Source organism: Chlorocebus sabaeus, chromosome 21 (assembly GCF_047675955.1).
Source record: "Chlorocebus sabaeus isolate Y175 chromosome 21, mChlSab1.0.hap1, whole genome shotgun sequence".
Lineage (NCBI taxonomy): Eukaryota > Metazoa > Chordata > Mammalia > Primates > Cercopithecidae > Chlorocebus > Chlorocebus sabaeus.
Genome location: NC_132924.1, coordinates 112,131,110 through 112,152,636, shown reverse-complemented (window position 1 = coordinate 112,152,636; position 21,527 = coordinate 112,131,110). Strand labels below are relative to the sequence as shown.

Sequence of the window (21,527 nt, the reverse complement as noted above, 5' to 3'; positions counted from 1 at the left end):
AATCGCTTGAACCCAGGAGGCAGAGGTTGCAGTGAGCTGAGATCGCGCCACTGCACTCCAGCCTGGGCGACAAGAGTGAGACTCTGTCTCAAAAAAAAAAAAAAAAAAAAGTGGAATGAGGCTTGGCATGCCTGTAGTCCCAGCACATTGGGAGGCTGAGGTGGTTGGATCACTTGAACCCAGGAGTTTGAGACCAGACTGGGCAACATGGCAAAACCCTGTCTCCACAAAAAATTTAAAAATTAGCTGGGTGTGGTGGCTCATGCCATAGTCCTAGCTACTTGGGAGGCTGAGGTGGGAGGATCACCTGAGCCTGGGGAGGTTAAGGCTGCAGTGAGCCTGATCACACCATTGCTCCCCAGCCTGGGGGGAGGGAGTGAGACCTTGCCTCCTCAAAAAGAAAAACATGTGGAATGAGTTTGTTGTATGGACATTGATAACTGTCCAATTATGTTTGCCTAATAAGAGCAAAAGTGCCACTAATGTTTCTTAGTGGTCTCAATCAGTGCTTCTCAGACTTTAACGTCATTAAACCAAGTGCTCCCTCATGCTTCCATCTATAGCTTCCATATAGGAAAGTTTATATTATACAACAATTCCATGATCATGGAAAGTTCTACTGGACATTGTTGAACTAAATCATTAAAGTCTCAAAGTGAAGGGAGGTTACATCTTTTTCTGTAGAGTTGTTTGAAACATACAGTTAAGAGCTTGTTCCCTTCCTTTGCAGTCACAAATAAGTATGTACATTGGTATATAAGACATACAAGAGATACAGCAATGAGCAATGTTATATAATGAAAAGGTTAGATAAATGGAATTCTTTTGTCCCATTGATTTTTACTGCAGTCCTGGATGTGTTTTCATAATTTGTTCTCTCTTTCTTGATAGGCAATCATTTTTAATAGATCTGTTTTAGTTTCTTTGCCAATCTTTTCCTCTTCTGACCTTTCTGAGCTATACACAAATTATAACTTAATGTATACTAGAGGAAATGCTGTTTAAAGAAGTATTGCAATAATTTAAACTCAGATATATGTATGTATTTGAAGAAGATACACCATACTCCCATCTACCTGTTTCATGAATTTATTTTACTAAAGTGTATTTTTGGTCGGGCGCAGTGGCTCATACCTGTAATCCCAGCACTTTGGGAAGCTGAGGCGGGCAGATCACCTGAGGTCAGGGGTTCGAGACCAGCCTGGCCAACATGGTGAAACCCCGTGTCTACTAAAAACACAAAAAATTAGCCGGGTGCAGTGGTGCGTGCCTGTGGTTCTAGCTACTCAGGAGGCTGAGTCAGGAGAGTCACTTGAACCCAACAGGTGGAGATTCTAGTGAGCCGAGATTGCACCACTGCACTCCAGCCTGGGCGACAAGTGCAAAACTTTGTCTCAAACAACAACAACAACAATAACAACAAAAAACAGTAAAGAAAAAAAATAATGAAGTGTATTCTTTAAGCAGAACCAACCTGTTTCTGTTATCAAAGGATATGGGCATGGGTTTTTGCTGACTGAAAGTTTTATGGCTGATTTCTGTTTCTTTGCATCTGTGGAGTAGAAATACTGACCATTGTCATGTTTTCTTCCAGGAATTTATGCAAATATTCTCATGAGGTTCTCTCGGAAGAGAACTTCAGAGTCCTGAAAAATCACGAACTCTCTGGACTTAACAAAGAGGAATTAGCAGTGCTCCTCCTCCAAAGTGATCCTTTTTTTATGCCTGAGGTAAGTTGTGATTCCTCAGTTTAAGGAGGGAGAATATTGCTGGCAGTATTGTGTCACAGATATTTTGGAGCAGGAGCAGAGAAAATTCAAAATTAATGCCAGGGTTCTGCAGGTGGCAGTCGAGGCTGTTGCTGAGTGACCTAAGAGATCCCAAAAATTTCTCTCCTATTTGAGGTTTTAAAAGAATGTGAGTCTGGAATACCTCTTCCACTGGGCTGCAAGGGAACCCTGTGTGAGTAAGTATGAGCTGAAGATCTGATAGTAGTCAGACTACTTGATGCTTTAAATCAAGGTGGCTTCTTGGAGGAGATGGACTTTGGAGTGAGGTTGGGAAGATGGCAGGGAAGATGAGGGTAGGCTAAGCTGTTGTAACAGATATCCCCTCAAAATGCAGTGATTCAGATAAAATGTAATTTAGTTTCTCTATCACTTGATAATCTAGGTCAAGAGTCAGCAATCTATAACCCAGAGGCCAAAGCTGGCCTGCCACCTTTTTTTTTTTTTGAGACAGAGTCTCGCTCTGTCACCCAGGCTGGAGTGCAGTGGCGTGATCTCAGCTCACTACAACCTCTGCCTCCCAGGTTTAAGCAATTCTCCTGCCTCAGCTTCCCAAGTAGCAGGGATTACAGGTGCCCACCACCATGCCCGGCTAATTTTTATATTTTAGTAGAGATGGGGTTTCACCACGTTGGCCAGGCTGGCCTTGAACTCCTGCACTCAAGTGATCTGCACACCTTAGCCTCCCAAAGTTCTGGGATTACAGGTGTGAGCCACTGCACCTGGCCTGTTTTTATAAACAAAGTTTTATTGGAACACAACCATACCTATTTGTTTATGACTGCTTTCACCCTGCAAGGGTGAGTTGAGCAGTTGCAGCAGAAACAGAATGGCCTACAAAGCCTAAAATATTTACTATCTGATCCTGTATGGAAAAGGTTTGCCAACTCTTGGTTTTTCCTGGATGTGGATGGGGGGTAGCCTGAGCTGTTGGGCAGCTAGACTTGATGATGTCATCAAGGAACTCAGGTCAGGAGGTCAGCTCCGTTATCTTCAAAATGTGGCTTCCATCTCTGTGTACAATGAGTGTACTCACTGTCACCATTTTCTAGCCAGTGGAAATGTAGAGAGGAAGTAAATGGAAGGCAAGCAGTTTCCTTTTTTAAAAGATATGACATGGACATTGTTTATGGCACATCTGTTCAATCACATTGGCCAGAGATTATTACATGTCACACTTAGCTGAAAGGGAGTCTGGGAAATGTAGTTTCTGTCTGGGTAACCATGTGTCTACCTAAAACTTGGGAGCTTCTTTTACTATTAACAGTTTCTTCCACTCAGGAATATAGACTTAAGGATCAGAGAATACTGTTTAAAGACTGGTTTCTGGACCAATAAAATCCATGAATAGAGAAGTTAGCCTCACAGTTAAAGAGAGGCATAGAAACATAATGGGTGAGTGGAAGGGATGGAGAAAATGTAAGTAAAATTGAAATTCATTTGCACTTTTTTTTTTTTTTGAGACAGGATCTTCTTGTTCTGTCACCTGGGCTGGAGTGCAGTGGCATGATCAGGGCTCACTGCAGCCTTGACATCCTGAGCTCAAGTTATTCTCCTGCCTCAGTCCCCCAAGTATCTGGGACTACAGGCATGCACCACCATAACTGGCAAATTTTTTTTTTTAATTTTAGTAGGGACAGGGTCTCACTATGTTGCCCAGGCTGGTCTTGAACTCCTGAGCTCAAGCGATCCTCCTGCCTCAGCCTCTCAAAGTACTAAGATTACAGGCATGAGCCACTGCACCCAGCTGAGATGCACTTTTATATACAGTGAGATAGCTCTTCGGGACTTCTGGAGGCTTAAACACTTTTTGACTCTGAGCTCAGTGTGTTTCCCTAAGAACTTAAAAAACTTATAACATGAGAAGTGATTTTGAGTTGGCCACTGAGCTCAGGAGAGATATGAGTGCAAGACACATTATAAAGACTTGTTGGGGGTTGCGGGGGAGGAAAATATACCCCATTTTCTCTCCAGCCCCATGCATTCTTCTATCTAGATACTTGGATTTGTTTCTCTGTTTCTCTCTCTGTCTCTCTCTCCCTCTTTCTCTGTCTTTCTCTCTCTCTGTCTCTCTCTCTCTCTCCCTCTTTCTCTGTCTCTCTCTGTCTCATTTCCAGGAGTCCAAGGTTTAAAGGTCTTGTCTTGGGATATCTATGGGCCTTGGCCTAGATACTAGCCCAGTTCCCCATCACTACCAGCATGGGAAAAATGCCTTATACATCAGCCCTGTTAAAGCTCCCACTGACGATCAGAGACATCCCATCCTTTTCCTTTCATTGAGGGAATGACAAGATGGAGTCTTGCCATGACACTTGAGAGAAGGTATTTTGTGGTCTATCCTTAGTCTAGTGTTAACCTGGAGGCTTGGAAAGGCCATTCATCATGTCTGATCCCTGCTTCAGTTCTTCAAAAGCATCAGGTACTTTTAACATCGGGTCACACATCTATGTTGAGTCCCTGGAGAATAAGGACACTCTTCCTGTATCAGTCCATTTTCATGCTGGTATGAAGACATACCTGAGACTGGGTAATTTATAAAGAGAAAAGGTTTAATTGCTTACAGTTCCGCATGGCTGGGGAGGCCTCAGGAAACTTACAATCATGGTGGATGGCAAAACAGGAACATCTTACATGGCAGCAAGCAAGAGAAGTGAGTGCTAAGCAAAGGGGGAAGCCCTTCATAAAACCATCACATCTTGTGAGAACTCACTATCATGAGAACAGTAGCATGAGGGTAATTGCCCCCATGATTCAATTGCCTCCCACCAGGTCCCTCCCATGACATGTGGGGATTATGGGAACTACAATGCAAGATGAGATTTGGGTGGGGACAGAGCCAAACCATATCAGTTCCCTTCTCTAGGGAGGAGGTCGGCAGACATGAACCTAAGAGAAGGTGCTGTTGTGTTAAGGGATCCCAGAAGAGCCCACTGACCACAGTGCTGTGAGGGTCCCTCTAGGAAAATGCTCTCATCATGCTTTTATCAAACAGTGCAAAGAAGAGGTCAGCGTCACCCAAAGCTCCCTTTCCATTGTTAGAATTCAGTACCCACAATTAGAGGGTGGGGTGGGGTGGGGAGGTTCTTGCCTGAAGCTTATTTTTAGCTAATAATTTAATTGCCATTTTCCACTTGTGAGAGTTAAGATTCTGGACTGGGGGACTGCATTATTTCCTGAACTAGAGGTCTGAGGAGCTGGTTTCTGGAGTTAGCATGAATTAGTATTGTTGGCATAAGTTTTGTTCAAGAATGCTGGGCAAGAGAAGGCTCTAAAGGAGTGTTTTAACTTGGGGGAGTAGCATGGAATTTTTTCATAGGGCTTTAGCACGAGGAGTCAGCCAGAGTTCAGCTAATTTCAAGAAGAGTTGGTCCAGGATGGCTCTCTAAAAATGGAGGAATCATCCCTGCAGATTTGCAGCTGTTGTTTTGGGCAATTTGGATTTTTTTTTTTTTTCTTTTTTGAGATGGAGTCTCACTTTGCCTCCCAGGCTGGAGTGCAGTGGTGCAATCTCAGTTCACTGCAACCTGCATCTCTTGGGTTCAAGCAATTCTCTTGCCTCAGCTTCCCAAGTAGCTGGGATTACAGACGTGCACTACCACACCCGGACAATTTTTTGTATTTTTGGTATAGACAGGGTTTTACCATGTTGGCCAGGCTGGTCCCAAACTCCTGACCTCAGGTGATCCTCCCGCCTCAGCCTCCCAAAGTGCTGGGATTACAGGTGTGAGCCACCGTGCCCAGCCTGAACCACCATACCTGACTGATTTGGATTTTATCAGAAGGGATGAGGAGGAAGAGACGGGCTAAGTGCAAGAGGCAGTGCAGAGAAACAGCTTTGTGGTTTAGGGGGTGTGAGATGGGGACCACAGTGGAATGTTTCCAGTCACTTCATTGGTTGTTTTGCATTTGTTCAACTAATATTTAAGAGCACGTGTAAGTGTTAGTCACAGTGTTAAAATACTGGAGGTAACCAGTGGGAAGCCACACACTCATCCCTAAAAAACTACATATTCACACTTTTTCATTTTGCTTTGACTTGTGAGAACATAAAAAGATCGGGCAAACCTGACTGCCTGGTATATAAACTTGTACAATTGAAATTTGCTTATTAAAGGAAGACATGCTTTCATTTGTTCTGGCCTAATGAAGGCAGGAGCATTCTTGTTTAATATCAGCGTGGGAATAGGAATGTTACCAAAACATTATTTGTGAACTTGCTTATGGTGCTTTTTTGCTACAGTTCAAACTTGAGCGTACATCAGAGTCACCTGGAAGGTTTGTTAAAACACAGACTGTTGGGCCCCAGCTCTGATGGTTCTGACTCTATGGATATAGGCAAGTGCCTGAAGATTTGCATTTCTAACAAGTTTACAGGTAGTGCTGATGGTGCTGGTCCGGGGACTATACTTTGAGAATCGCTGGTCTAGAGTCTAGAATCTGGATAATAGACTTGATAGCAGTTGCCTGTATCTATTTGAATCATATTTTAGTGATTGTCCATGTGGCTAAATCATTGCTAGTGGGGTTTGAATCATGGCTTTGCCATCTAGACAGATCACAGTGAACGATACTGATCTGGTTTGCTCAGAGTCTATAGAAATGACTCATTAAAATGTCTGAAATTCAGGTTTCTTACTAATTATATTGGTTTCCTCATTTCATGGTTCAAACACTTGCATCACACTTTATATTTTGCATAACACATTTACAAATTGTGTTATTTAGTCTGCTTAACAACTTGGTTTTTGTAGACAAACAAATCTTTTCCTCCTGTTACAGCAAAGGAAACGGAGGCTAAGAGTAGGTAAGGAGTCTCTTGAGGTCACACAACTGCTTCCAGGGCCTCAGATTTTAAAACCACCATCCTCCAGTTCTGTATCGTATGGCCTGGCCTCAGCTGCAGTGTTTTCTCTGCCCTCTTTCCAGTAGGAACTACATCTCTTCAGAGCTGGTCACATACATGTATGTATTTAGATGGAAATATAAAACTTATCTTCTTTAGGCAATCTTTTGAGAAATGTCATTCTGCCTAGCAGAGACTAAATTTTCGATTTCCAAACAGTTGCAGGTAAGACCCATGTGTCCTTTTCTTTTTTTTTTTTTTGAGATGGAGTCTCGCTCTGTCACCCAGGCTGGAGTGCAGTGGCCGGATCTTAGCTCACTGCAAACTCTGCCTCCCAGGTTTATGCCATTCTCCTGCCTCAGCCTCCCGAGCAGCTGGGACTACAGGCGCCTGCCACCTTGCCCGGCTAGTTTTTTGTATTTTTTAGTAGAGATGGGGTTTTACCGGGTTAGCCAGGATGGTCTCGATCTCCTGACCTCGTGATCCGCCCGTCTCGGCCTCCCAAAGTGTTGGGATTACAGGCTTGAGCCACCGCGCCCAGCTCCATGTGTCCTTTTCATTGCAAAGCGAGTTGATAACCAAAGGTGAGCCTTCCTATGCGGGGTTCCTTCATGTTATAGGGCTCACTTTGGGTCCTGTTTGTAGCTAACCAGTTTACATTGATTCTTCCAAGGGTTTTCAAATTCATCAGTATCTTTTAGTTAGTCTGTGGGCCTCTTCTGCCCCAAGTAAATCACCAATTGAATGTGACTCATCAAAGATTGTAGAATATGCATGTATTTTTTCCCCCTTTGGTATATCTCTGTTTGCTTCAAAGATTTTTGCACACGTGAGCTTGCCTTAATTAATGTTTGGCAGATACAAGAAGGTGTTTTGACTCTGGCTATTGTTTCTCCCTTCTGTAGATATGCAAAAGTTATAAGGGAGAGGGTCGGCAGCAGATTTGTAACCAGCAGCCACCGTGTTCAAGACTCCACATCTGTGACCACTTCACCCGAGGCAACTGTCGTTTTCCCAACTGCCTCCGGTCCCATAACCTGATGGACAGAAAGGTGCTGGCCATCATGAGGGAGCACGGGCTGAACCCCGACGTGGTGCAGAATATCCAGGACATCTGCAACAGCAAGCATATGCAGAAGAATCCCCCGGGACCCAGAGGTAAAGGCCTTTTCTTTTCCAATTGTGTGAACTCTTTTTTTTTTTTTTTTTTTTTGAGACAGAGTCTCTGTCACTCACGCTGGAGTGCAGTGGCATGATCTTAGCTCACTGCAACCTCTGCCTCCCAGGTTCAAGTGATTCTCCTGCCTCTGCCTCCCGAGTCGCTGGGATTACGGGTGCCCACCACCACACCCAGCTAATTTTTGTATAAATTAGAGGCAAGGTTTCGCCATGTTGGCCAGGCTGGCCTTGAACTCCTGACCTCAGATGATCTCCCTGCCTCAGCCTTTCAAAGTGCTGGGATTACAGGCATCAGCCACTGCACCCGGCCAATTGTGTGAACTTTCAAATCAGCAGAAATCGCAACAAAGAAAAACTTTGCCATAAAAACTCTACCTTGCCACCTAAAACTCTTCATTTTCCCTTCCAAACTTCATGCATATGCATACACCATTTTTACATAATTATAATGGTAGTATACATGCAATGTTTGCAATTCAATTTTTATGCTTAGCACTATTGCTGCCCCCCAGGTTTAATTTTTTTTGTTTTTTGAGACACAGTCTTGCTCTCTCACCTAGACTGGAGTGTAGTGGCACGATCTTGGCTCACTGTAACCTCTGCCTCCCGGGTTCAGGCAATTCTCCTGCCTCAGCCTCCCAAGTAGCTGGGACTACAGGTGCCTGCCACCACGCCCGGCTAATTTTTGTATTTTTAGTAGAGATGGGGTTTCACCATATTGGCCAGGCTGGTCTTGAACTTCTGACCTTGTGATCTACTTGCCTCGGCCTCCCAAAGTGCTGGGATTACAGGCATGAGCCACCGCGCCCGGCCAGCCCCCCAGGTTTAAAAAGTGTGTATCATTTTCCTAAAAACAAATTAATAAAGCTTTTTTTTTTTTTTTTTTTTTTTGAGACGGAGTCTCTCTCTGTTGCCCAGGCTGGAGTGCAGTGGCAGGATCTCAGCTCACTGAAAGCTCCCCACCCTGGGTTTAGGCCATTCTCCTGCCTCAGCCTCCCGAGTAGCTGGGACTACAGGCGCCCGCCACAGCACCTAGCTAATTTTTTTGTATTTTTAGTAAAGACAGGGTTTCACCGTGTTAGCCAGGTTGGTCTTGATCTCCTGACCTTGTGATCCACCTAGGCCTCCCAAAGTTCTGGGATTACAGGCGTGAGCCATGGCGCCCGGCATTTTTTTTTTTTGAAATAGAGTCTTGCTCTGTCGCCCAGGCTGGAGTGCAATGATGCGATCTTGGCTCACTGCAACCTCCATCTTCCAGGTTCACGCTATTCTCCTGCCTCAGCCTCCTGAGTAGCTGGGACTACAGGCACCTGCCACCATGCCTGGTTAATTTTTGTTTTGTATTTTTAGTAGAAACGAGGTTTCACTGTGTTAGCCAGGATAATCTCCATCTCCTGACCTCATGATCCACCCGCCTCGGCCTCCCAAAGTGCTGGGATTACAGGTGTGAGCCACCGCGCCTGGCCTAAAGCTTTTTTTTTTTTAAGAAGCAAACATAAAATTATTTAGATTTACCAGCTGTTAACATTTTGTCCCAATTGCTTTAGCACTTTCTATCTATATATATATACAGCTACTCACACACACGTAGAACATTTTGGTGGTTAAAGCATTTGATATATGCAAATATCATGACATTTCACACCTGAATATATCAGCATGTATCTCCTCAGAACAAGACCATTCTCTTACATATTCACAAGACAATTAATACAGAAAATTTATTATTGATGGAAAACTATGTACAATTTAATTTATGGTCCTCAGTGCCATTTCTTTAAAAAAAAAAAAAACCCAATATTTTAAAATTTCTAAAAAAATCACAATGACTCCCATTCCCTCTTTTCCCCAGCCCCTGGCAACTAACATTCTGCTTTCTGTTTGTATGAATTTGACAACCCTAGGTACCTCATATAAGTGGAGTCGTACAATATTTATCCTTTTCTGACTGGCTTATTTCACTTAGCATGATGACCTCAGGGTTCATCCATGTTACAGCATATGTCAGAATGAATAATATTTCATTGTATGTATATAATTATATATTTTTTATTCATTCATCTGTCAGTGGACATTTGGGTAATTTCCAGTTTGACTATTGTGAATAATGCTGCTGTAAATATGGTGTACAGATGCCACTTTGAGACCCCATTTTCAGTTCTTTGGGGGTATATAATCTGAAGTAGAATTGCTGGATCACATGGTAATTCTATGTTTAAGTTTTTGAGGAACGATCATACCGTTTTTTTGTAGCAGCTGTGCCATTTTTCATTTCTGCCAACAATGCACATGGGTTCAAATTTCTCACATCCTCTATCATTTTGTGTTTTCTGATTTTTTTTTTTTAAAGTAATAGCCATCCTAAGGAGTATGAAGTGCTATTATTACTTTTTTTTTTTCTTTTTTTTGAGACAGTGTCTCACTCTGTCACCCAGGCTGGAATTCAGTGGTGTGACCTCAGCTCACTACAATGGCCGCCTCCTGGGTTCAAGTGATTCTTCTGCCTCAGTCTCCCGGGTAGCTGGGATTAGAAGTGCCTGCCACCATGCCCAGCTAATTTTTGTATTTTTAGTAGAGATAGGGTTTCAACATGTTGGCCAAGCTGGTCTTGAACTCCTGACCTCAAGTGATCCACCCACCTTAGCCTCCCAAAGTGCTGGGATTCCAGGCATGAGCCACTGTGCCCAGCCAAGTGCTCCTATTTCTGAAGCATTTTCATATTATATAATGACATTCATTTTTAATGTCTTTATGAAGTGGATGTAGAAAAGGTGAATTTTATAAAGCAGATAGAATACATGATTCTAAGATTCTGTGCAAAGTAATGAACAATTAAACTTCCTTATATTTGGGAAATGGTTTATCATTTACAGGGGACTTTCACCCCAAATAAATATTTCATCATTGTTCCTCACAGTGAAACCACAAAGAAAGGCAGATATGTCATTTATTAGCCTTACTTAAGGGGGTAAAGAAACTGAGACTCAGAAATAGTAAGCAACTTTTATTGCAAGCAGTCTCAGCTCATTTTTAGAAGAATGAAGGATAATATAATGAAGAAATAAAAGGTAACATTTTCAAGGCCTCACACCACTAGAAAGTAGCAGAGTGCACGTTCTGATCCCATATCTAATGTTTTTTCTCCCACATTACAGTGGCCTCTGAACAGGGGAACGTCTGGAGGGATGGATTTTGATGGTAGCTTCTCAGTGTAAACTTACTGTGAATGAGAAAGATCTGTATATGTTTTCACTTCTAGTTAATCTCCCGAGTGAAGCCTTTTCTTGACAGGAGGAGGGTGTTTGCTTTTACTACATTACTGCTGCCCCCTGGGGTTTAGAAGAGAAAAAACGTCTCTTCTACCCCTTCACACAAAAACACAACTCACACACACACGAGCACACGTGCACACCTCACATTCACACACCACACATGCACATGTGCCTCAAACACAGACATGCACGTCTTCCACATGTACCCCCAGCACACACACACACCCCACATAAACATCACATGCACGCACGCCACACACACACTCCACACGTGCTCACAAACACACCCTTACTCCTTCCTTCCTCCCTGTTTCCAGGAGGGTGTGACCTCTCAAGTTTCTAGAGGGAGGCCAGTTCCCTCCAGGCCACACTGCTTTGTCGATGTTGACTTCTGATACCCTTTGGCCTTATGGAGTGGGATGAAGAAAACTAGAAAAATTTCCAGTTTAAACAAAGTCAGGCCTTTAGACTGTGGTTTCATTTTCTGTTGGTTTGTTTGAAGCATTGTGAATCTGTCAATAGCCAGATACATCCATATCACAATACGGGCAAAATCGAATGCTTTCTGGAAAATCTTCTCTGATTTGCCCTAATCTGTCTCTCTCCATTGACCACAGTGGTGAATGTTGACTCAGGACCAGGAGATAGTGGACAGCCCCACCTAAACATTTTGGGGTTTGGGGGCTACTTTGAGTCCCAGAAGAGAGCCAGGGTCTCACTATCATCCTAGGCCATGGAATGACGTGCTCTGCCGTGCAGGCAGAATGTCAAGATTCTTTCATCAACTGACATAGTCGGTGAGCACCTGTAGTCCCAGCTACTCAGGAGGCTGAGGCGGGAGGATCGCTGGAGCCCAGGTGTTCCAGGTTGCAGTGAGCTGTGGTCGGGCCACTGCATTCCAGCCTGGGTAACAGAGCAACACTCCATCTCTTAAAAAAAAAAAAATTCCCGTCATTGTCAAACCACCCACCTTCAAGATTTTTACACATCAGATTAGGCCAAGTAATTTGATAGCACTTGGATAGCAAGGCTGGAAAAGCAAAGAGGAGGAAGGGTGGTAGGAACTCAGTTACATTAACTCCAATGTTCATTACTGTGTTTCATTTTGGCTTTTTCTCCCCTAGCTCCTTCTTCACATCGTAGAAACATGGCCTATAGGGCTAGAAGCAAAAGCAGAGATCGGTTCTTTCAGGGCAGCCAAGAATTTCTTGCATCTGCTTCAGCGTCTGCTGAGAGGTCCTGCACGCCTAGTCCAGATCCGAGCAGCCACAGGGCTTCCCTGGAGGACACGCCTGTGGATGATCTCACCCACAAGTTCACGTATCTGGGGAGTCAGGATCGCGCTCGGCCTCCCTCAGGCTCGTCCAAGGCTACCGATCTCGGAGGAACAAGTCAGGCCGGAGCAAGCCGGAGGTTTTTAGAGAATGGCAGTCAAGAGGACCTCTTGCATGGAAATCCAGGCAACACTTACCTTGCTTCCAATTCAACACCAGCCCCCAAGTGGAAGAGCCCCACATCCTGGACGAATGACCAAGGTGCCAGGAGAAAGACTGGGCTTCCTCCCACGCTACCTGCCGCCCTCTCTTCTCTTGGCTCTCTGCAAACACCTGAAGCTGTGACCACCAGAAAGGGCGCAGGCTTGCTTTCCTCAGACTACAGGAACATCAATGGCAAAAGTGGAACTCAGGACGTCCAGCCTGGCCCTCTTTTTAATAATAATGCTGATGGAGTGGCCACAGATGTAACTTCTACCAGATCCTTAAATTACAAAAGCACAAGCAGCAGTCAGAGAGAAATATCAACACCTAGGACTCAGGATGCTGGACCTCCTTCCCGAGATGTTCAGGTCACTGGCAGAATCACAGATGATGCTGGCCCAAGAGTGGCACTTGTTAATGGTAAATACAAAGGGAAGAAACTTGGGGCTAGTGCATTTGTTCACGATACACCAAATGGCTCTAGTCAAGTGGCAGATAAAACTACTGATGTAGAAAAAACTGGTGCCACTGGTTTTGGCTTCACAATGACAGTCATGGTGGAGAAAGATAAGTTACGTTCTGGAAGTCAGAGTCTGAGGAGCCTGGTCCCCACCACACCTGGGGAATCCACTGCCCCTGCACAAGTCAGCACTCTGCCTCAGTCACCTGCTGCCCTTTCCTCAAGCAACAGAGCTGCAGTATGGAGGGCCCAGGGGCAGAACTGCACGCAGCTTCCTGTTTCCCCTGCCAGTGAGCTCACAAGGAAGACAACAGGCTCTGCTCAGTGTAAGTCACTGAAGGACAAACGGGCCCCTGTGTCTTGAGTCTGCAGCAGAGTGGCTGTGGCTGCTGGGTTTCCCTTGGATGTTCCCCAGTTCTTAAAGGGTAGAGAGTTAGAGGGTTTTGTTTAAGGGGTGGTCTGGTGAGGAGGAGGTTGACTAGTGAAGACAGGGAAGGACCAACCAGTAGAACCACAGGGAATAAGCTGCCACATTTATTGACAATAGGAATATTTCAACTATGATTTAAGAAATAAACACAACTTTCACAGGACTCTGAGGTCCACATTTTTGTTGTATGGAGGGGCTGTCTAGACACTCATGAGAAACACATAAATCATAGGAATTTTCTTGAACATGGCCTGCATTTCAGATATTCTTTCCCATTGTGAGACCAAGTGCCTTGATTTTTGGTTTAAACATGACGATCAGCATACATGCATCCTTTTTTGTTTCATAGATTCTTTATCTGATGTCACAAGTACCACATCTTCTAGGGTGGATGATCATGGCTCAAAGGAAATTTGTCTTGACCATCTGTATAAGGGTTGTCCGTTTAATGGTGAGTAACCTAAGGACTTTTCTGTAAGCTTCTACCTTCTGGCCATTGTAAATAACGCTGCTATGAACATGGGTGTGCAAATGTCTTCTCAAAACCCGGCTTTCAATTCTTTTAGATATATACACAGAAGTGGAGTTGGGGGATCATACAGTACTTCTTTTAATTTTTTTTTTTTGCAGAACTATTTTTTTTTTTTTTTTTTTTTTTTTGAGACGGAGTCTTGCTCTGTCGCCCAGGCTGGAGTGCAGTGGCGTGATCTCAGCTCACTGCAAGCTCCGCCTCCCGGGTTTACGCCATTCTCCTGCCTCAGCCTCCCGAGTAGCTGGGACTACAGGCGCCCGCCACCTTGCCCGCCTAGTTTTTTGTATTTTTTTGGTAGAGACGAGGTTTCACCGTGTTAGCCACGCTGGTCTCGATCTCCTGACCTCGTGATTCGCCCGTCTCGGCCTCCCAAAGTGCTAGGATTACAGACTTGAGCCACCGGTGCCCGGCCGCGGAACTATTTTTCATAGTGGCTGTACCATTTTGCTTTCCCACCAGCAATGCACAGGGTTCACATTTCTCCACATCCTCGCCAACACTTGTTCTTTTCGTGTGTGTTTGTTTGCCTTTTTTGTTTGTTTATTTGTTTTGAGACGGAGTCTCGTTCTGTCACCCAGGATGGAGTGCAGCGGTGCAATCTCAGCTCCCTGCAACCTCTGCCCCCTGGGTTCAAGTGATTCTCATGCCTCAGCCTCCCAAGTAGCTGGGATTACAGGCGTGTGCCACCACGTCCGGCTAACTTTTGTATTTTTGGTAGAGACGGGGTTATGGCACATTGGCCAGGCTGGTCTTGAACTCCTGACCTCAAGTGATCCACCCGCCTCGGCCTTCCAAAGTGCGAGATTACAGGCATGAACCACTGCGCCCAGTCACTGTTTGTCTTTGATAGCAGCCATTCTAACAAGTGTGAGCTGTGGACTATAATGAGTGGTTTTCAATCAGCCAAGTCTCAAGTGGGGCCACTCTTTGGGTGTCCCTGCAGTGGCTAAACTTGTCTTTTTTCTTTGTTTGTTTTGGTGCTGTCACACATCTTTGAGTATTTCAAAACAATTTAAACATAATATAATGCAAATTTTAAAAAACAGAACTATTTTCTATCTTCCTGTACTGTAGCTTATAACATCTATTCATTCTTTAGCCAGCATTTCTGCAATGGGTATCTTTTTTATGCCTAGCCCTGTGCCAAATATGCAAGGGGGATGTAAGCTAAACCATAGTGCAGCCTTCTCTTTAGTGACTTTGTAATTAAGGTAGGGCATGAAAACATCCATAAAATGCTAGGCACGGTGGCTTACGCCTGTAATCCCAGAACTTTGGGAGGCTGAGGCAGGTAGATCACTTGAGGCCAGGAGTTCAAGACCAGTCTGGCCATCATGGTGAAAACCCATCTCTACTAAAAATACAAAAATTAGCCGGGCGTGGCGGCACAGGCCTGTAATCCCAGCTACTTGGGAGGCTGAGGCAGGGGAATCTCTTGAACCCGGGAGGTGGAGGTTGCAGTGAGCCAAGATCGTGCCATTGCACTCCAGCATGGGCGACAGAGTGAGTGAGACTCTGCCTCAAAACAAAAACAAAAACAAACAAACAAAAAATCCGCAAATGAGAAAACTGCGTGCAGTAAGTAAAAACATAAAAAAAATTAACCCCCAACTGAGTATTGGGTACTGGCTAAAGGAACGCAAAAAATGCGAGTCAGCTGGGGATGGAGTGAGATTCGTTAGGAGAATCTTTCTGGAAGAGATGAACCGTAGGCCAGGGCTTCAAGGAAATACAGGCTGTTGCCTCTGATGGAGAGCATTTTGGCTTAATACACTTGGGGGGGTGCAGAAAGGGTAACTAAATTTCTGATTACCTCATATTTCTTTTTTATTTTTTTTGAGACAGAGTCTCGCTCTGTCACCCAGGCTGGAGTGCAGTAGCCAGATCTCAGCTCACTGCAAGCTCTGCCTCCTGGGTTCACGCCATTCTCCTTCCTCAGCCTCCCGAGTAGCTGGGACTACAGGTGCCCGCCACCTCGCCCGGCTAGTTTTTTGTATTTTTTAGTAGAGACAGGGTTTCACTATGTTAGCCAGGATGGTCTCAATCGCCTGACCTCGTGATCCGCCCGTCTCGGCCTCCCAAAGTGCTGGGATTACAGGCTTGAGCCACCGCACCTGGCCACCTCATATTTCTATCTGGATAGAGTGACTTTGGGGGGAGTGGGGAATTTTTGTTTTTGTTTTTTTGTTTTGAGACAGAATTTCACTCTGTCACCCAGGCTGGAGTGCAGTGGAGTGATCTCGGCTCACTGCAACCTCCACCTCCCAGGTTCAAGTGATTCTGCTGCTTCAGTCTCCCAAGTAGCTAGGATTACAGGCACCCACTAGCATGCCTGGCTAATTTTTGTATTTTTAGTAGAGACAGGATTTTATCATGTTGGCTAGGCTGGTCTTGAACTCCTGGCCTCAATTGATCTGCCTGTCTCGGCCTCCCAAAGTGGTGGGATTATAGGCGTGAGCCGCCACACCCGGCCTGAATTTTTGTTTTCTGATGCATCTCCAAGGTAATGAAGGAACCTGGATAATGGACACACGGCAATGTCGGCAGGTATAGATGGGACCTGTCTGGCAGGGGGCAGGCAGGAATGGATGGGGAAAGCTGGCAGTGAACTTGACTGAATTGTTTAGAATCCCCGCTCAACAGTCCCTCAGACCCCCTCTTTGTCTTTGTAGGTAGCTGCAGCAAAGTCCACTTCCATCTGCCTTACCGGTGGCAGATGTTTACGGGTAAAACCTGGACGGACTTCAAGCCCATGGAGATGATCGAGGAAGCCTACTCTGACCCCAGAATCCACGTGTAAGTTGGTGACTGCACTCTGGCTTTCAAGAGCCCAACATTATCAAAGGGAAGCATTAGTGCTATTCTTAGGGGAAAAAGAAAAAAACACTCTTCCATCAGAATCCCATTCCAGTGTGAAATACTTCTTGAGATAAAAATGGCAAGTGCCTGCCGAGTTAATGAAGGAAAAACACTGCTGGGTGGGTTTGAGGTCACACTGAGCCTGGCTGATACTAGAGATCCTGGGAATGTTTGCTAACTCAAATGAAACAAACGGTGACATGATTATTTGTTTAGTTGATAGTTGTCTGTGTCCTGCAGAAAAACACAATGCAGAGGCTGGTTTGTATCCTGATCAATTCATCACGGAACTATTAAAAGTACTAAATGATTTAGGACGAAAGAGCCTTTGGCTTAACTTCATAGTTTAAAAACGTGATTTGAATAATTTCATATAGTTTTAGTGTGGAATTTTGTTGTGTACTTTAGCATTTAATACCTTCCTTATGTTTGCTATTTTCTCTAGCCTGGAGTCGTCTAAGAGGGTACCTTACATTTCTGCTTCTGGCTGAGCATCGTTGTTCATGCTTATAATCCTAGCACTTTGGGAGGCTGAGGCAGGAGGATCACTTGAGCTCAGGAGTTTGAGATTAGTCTGGGCAACATGATGAAACCCTGTCTCTACCAACAATACAAAAACTAGCCAGGCATGGTGGCACACACCTATGGTCCTAGCTACTCGGGAGGCTGATGTGAGAGGATCACTGGAGCCCAAGAAGTAGAGGCTGCAGTGAGCCGTGATTGTGCCACCACACTCCAGCCTGGAAGACAGAGTGAGACCTTGTCCCAAAAATAAGTAAAAACATTTCTCCTTCTGGAAGAGGTGAAATGGGTGATATTCATATGACCATATTTATCTGTGGTGTGCAGGAATATAAGAAACATCCCAGTTTAACAAGGAAATTCTTTAGGGGGAAAAGTTACATTACTTTTCATCATATGAGAATTTAGTGATTTGGGGGTGGGGAGTCTGTGTTGCTGCATTTTTACCACTAGAGGGCGACATCAGCTATTTTCTTGTTGCTATGTCTATATTTCCGCCCCCAGGCAAGTTGAGAGCAGGGTTTCTCAACCTGAGCACTACTGACATTTTGGGCCAGATAGTTGTTTGCTCCCAGGGCTGTTTAGCGCTATTCCTAGCCTCAAACCACAGATGACAGGAAGCACCACCCCCCACCAGCCCTGCTGGTTGTCATAACCCAAAATGTCTTCAGATGTTGTAAAATATCCACGGAGGTCAAAATCGTTCTTGATTGAGAACCACTGATCTAGGAGGTCTTTTTTAGAGCAGCAGTTCTCAAACTTTTTGGTCAGAGAACTCCTCAACACTTAAAATGTATTCAGGATCCAAGGCCGGGCGCGGTGGCTCATGCCTATAATCCCCGCACTTTGGGAGGCCGAGGCGGGCGGATCACAAAGTCCGGAGTTTGAGACCAGCCTGGCCAACATAGTGAAACCCCGTCTCTACTAAAAAAAATACAAAATGTTAGCTGGGCGTGGTGGTGGGCGCCTGTAATTCCAGCTACTTGGGAAGTTGAGGCAGGAGAATAGCTTGAACCCAGGAGGCAGAGGTTGCAGTGAGCCGAGATTGCGCCACTGCACTCCAGTCCAGGCAACAGAGCGAGACTCTCTCTGTCTCGAAAGAAAAAAAAAAATGTATTCAGGATCCCAAAGAATTTCTGTTTATGTGGAATATAGCTATCAATATTTACCATATTAAAAATTAAAACTGAGAACAATTACATATTTGATTCACTTAAAAGTAAGAATAAGCTTGCTGTATGTTAACATAATGAAATGTTTCATGTAACTATATTTAATACTATATACATACTCATGTATGCCCGTTTAATATACATACCCAGGTATATAACTGTGTGTATTTATATATGTATATATAATATTTATATGGATAATTATAAAATAACTGTTTTCCAAAACAAAAAATGTATTGAGAGGAATTTTATATTTTTGCAAAATAATGTCTGGCATGATAGAAGATAACTAGATTCTCATATCTGCTTCTTTATTCAATCTGCTGTGAAATTCAATCTGCTGCCTCTGGAAAATTTTGTCGTGTATTCATGAGAGAATGAAAGTGAAAAAAGCAAATAATGCTTAATGTTATTATGAAAATAACTTTAACCTTGCCAATTTTCCACAACGGTCTCCACATTTTGATAACGATTTAAATAATAATAAATAATTTAAAAAATGGACCAAACGTGAGTTTCTAACTTACTTTCTAACATTGAGCCAATCAGGAGTTTTGTGGGCATAGTTTTATTTTGGGATTTTTCTGAAGGAAGAATGCACCATGTGACACCATTAATTATGTGGTGCAGGCAAGTCACTTTCCTCTCTGTGTTTCCATGTTTCTTTTATGTATAGGACCTGGAGCTATGGAAAGAAAACTTGAAGATCTATTTTAGCCCTGAAAGTTTAATTCTGCACTCTCATTAGGGAAGACGAGATTGTAGAAAACAGGGGTCTATGAAACATTATGTTAACTTAATACTTTTCTCTCTCAGCTGTTCTGTAGGAAGTTATACAATCAATTTTCGGGAAATGAGTTGTGATTTCATTCCTATCCGACGCCTCTCCACTCCTTCTTCTGTCACCATGCCAGCCAATTCTGTCTTCACCACCAAATGGATTTGGTATTGGAAGAATGAATCTGGCACATGGATTCAGTATGGAGAAGAGGTGAGCACTGTTCCTCTTTGTAGAGGGCTCTTGTTTAAACTTGTCAACTTAAAAAGAACACTACTGGCTGGGCACGGTGGCTCACGCCTGTAATCCCAGCACTTTGGGAGACCAAGGCAGGCGAATCATCTGAGGTCAGGAGTTTGAGACCAGCCTGGCCAACATGGTGAAACCCCATCTCTATTAAAAATACAAAAATTAGCCGGGCATGGTGGCATGTGCCTATAATCCTGGCTACTCCAGAGGCTGAGGCAGGAGAATCTCCTGAACCCGGGAGGTGGAGGTTGTAGTGAGCTGAGATTGCGCCACTGCATTCCAGCCTGGGGGATGGAGTGAGACTCTGTCTCCAAAATAAATGAATAAATAAATAAAATAAAAAGAACACTATTAATAAAATGTTTGACACCTATGTGGTTACCCATGGAGTGTGGGAGAGGAAGTGGTATTTTTTTACTTTGTACACAGCTATATTCAATATTTTTTCAGCAAGCATGCACTCCAGTTGCAGTCATACATTAAAGTATATATTAATTTTAATTTTAATTTTAATTTTTTTTTGAGATGGAGTTTCACTCTTGTCACCCATGCTGGAGTGCAATGGCATAATCTTGGCTCACTGCAACCTCTACTTCCTGGGTTCAAGCGATCTTCCTGCCTCAGCCTCCCGAGTAGCTGGGATTACAGGCATGCACCACCACACCCAGCTAATTTTTGTATTTTTAGTAGACATGGGGTTTCACATGTTGGACAGGCTAGTCTTGAACCCCTGACCTCAGGTTATCTGCCCACCTTGGCCTCCCAAAGTGTTGGGATTACAGACGTGAGCCTCTGTGCCTGGCCATATAGTAATTATTTTTAAGGAATCCCTTGAGACGTGTCAGCTGCACTTCCTCTTTCCTCACCATCAGAGGGGAGAGTGGAACCTTGAGATAGCTTTCTATGTATAAACGCATAGATATACAGAGACTACTGCTTTGAGCTGGAAAAGAGGGCGAGAGTGAGAACTTAAAGGACCATATGGATGATGGCATGGTTAATTAGACCAGGGCATGTGTTAATTCACTAATGCAGTGAAACCACATCTGGTACAGATAGTCACTACTCTTCAGTCAGAGTCTGGATTTAGATGGACTTAAAGGACTGGAACTAGAAGATTCTAGGCTGACCCATAGTGGGGGCATAGTAATAGGGGATGGAAGTTTAGATAAGCAGAGCTTCTGTCCTTCTGTCTCAGTGTCCCTTCCTCCCTTCAACTCATAGATTAAAGAGAGAAAGAAAGCAGACCTTAAGCAGGTAATGAAATCAGGGTGGGCCGGGCACGGTGGCTCAAGCCTGTAATCCCAGCACTTTGGGAGGCCGAGACGGGCAGATCACGAGGTCAGGAGATCGAGACCATCCTGGTTAACATGGTGAAACCCCGTCTCTACTAAAAAATACAAAAAACTAGCCGGGCGAGGTGGCGGACGCCTGTAGTACTAGCTACTCGGGAGGCTGAGGCAGGAGAATGGCGTGAACCCGGGAGGCGGAGCTTGCAGTGAGCTGAGATCCGGCCACTGCACTCCAGCCTGGGAGACAGAGCGAGACTCCGTCTCAAAAAAAAAAAAAAAAGAAAGAAAGAAATCAGGGTGATAAGAAACAGAAAATGAAAGGAAGAGATTAAAATGAAGCCAAAAACAATGCATGGGCTGGGTGCGGTGGCTCACTCCTGTAATCCCAGCACTTTGGGAGGCCGAGTGGGGGGGTGGATCACCTGAAGTCAGGAGTTCGAGACCAGCCCGGCCAACATGGTGAACCCTGTCTCTACTAAAAATACAAAAAATTAGCCGGGCGTGGTGGTGGGCACCTGTAATCCCAGCTACTCGGGAGGCTGAGGCAGGAGAATTGCTTGAACCTGTAGGCAGAGGTTGCAGTGAGCCGAGATTGCACCGCTGTACTCTAGCCTGGGTGACAGTGAGACTCCATCTCAAAAAAAAAAAAAAAGATAATGCAGGGACAAAGAAAT

At 44.4% G+C, this 21,527-nt stretch overlaps 1 protein-coding gene across 4 annotated transcripts in view; it reads left to right on the top strand.

Annotated features, from left to right (window-relative positions):
* Positions 1–21,527, top strand: part of ZC3HAV1 (zinc finger CCCH-type containing, antiviral 1) — a 68,263-nt gene that overhangs the window by 21,846 nt on the left and 24,890 nt on the right. For 2 of the 4 annotated variants that reach the window (XM_037991149.2, XM_073009387.1), the window contains exons 2-7: positions 1,595–1,730; positions 7,536–7,788; positions 12,206–12,979; positions 13,799–13,900; positions 16,654–16,777; positions 19,351–19,525. In XM_037991149.2, coding sequence (XP_037847077.2) covers positions 1,595–1,730; positions 7,536–7,788; positions 12,206–12,979; positions 13,799–13,900; positions 16,654–16,777; positions 19,351–19,525 — 1,564 coding nt within the window. Of the gene's footprint in view, positions 1–1,594; positions 1,731–7,535; positions 7,789–12,205; positions 13,346–13,798; positions 13,901–16,653; positions 16,778–19,350; positions 19,526–21,527 lie in introns of all 4 variants that reach the window. The other 2 variants (XM_037991148.2, XM_073009385.1) reach the window with 1 other exon arrangement.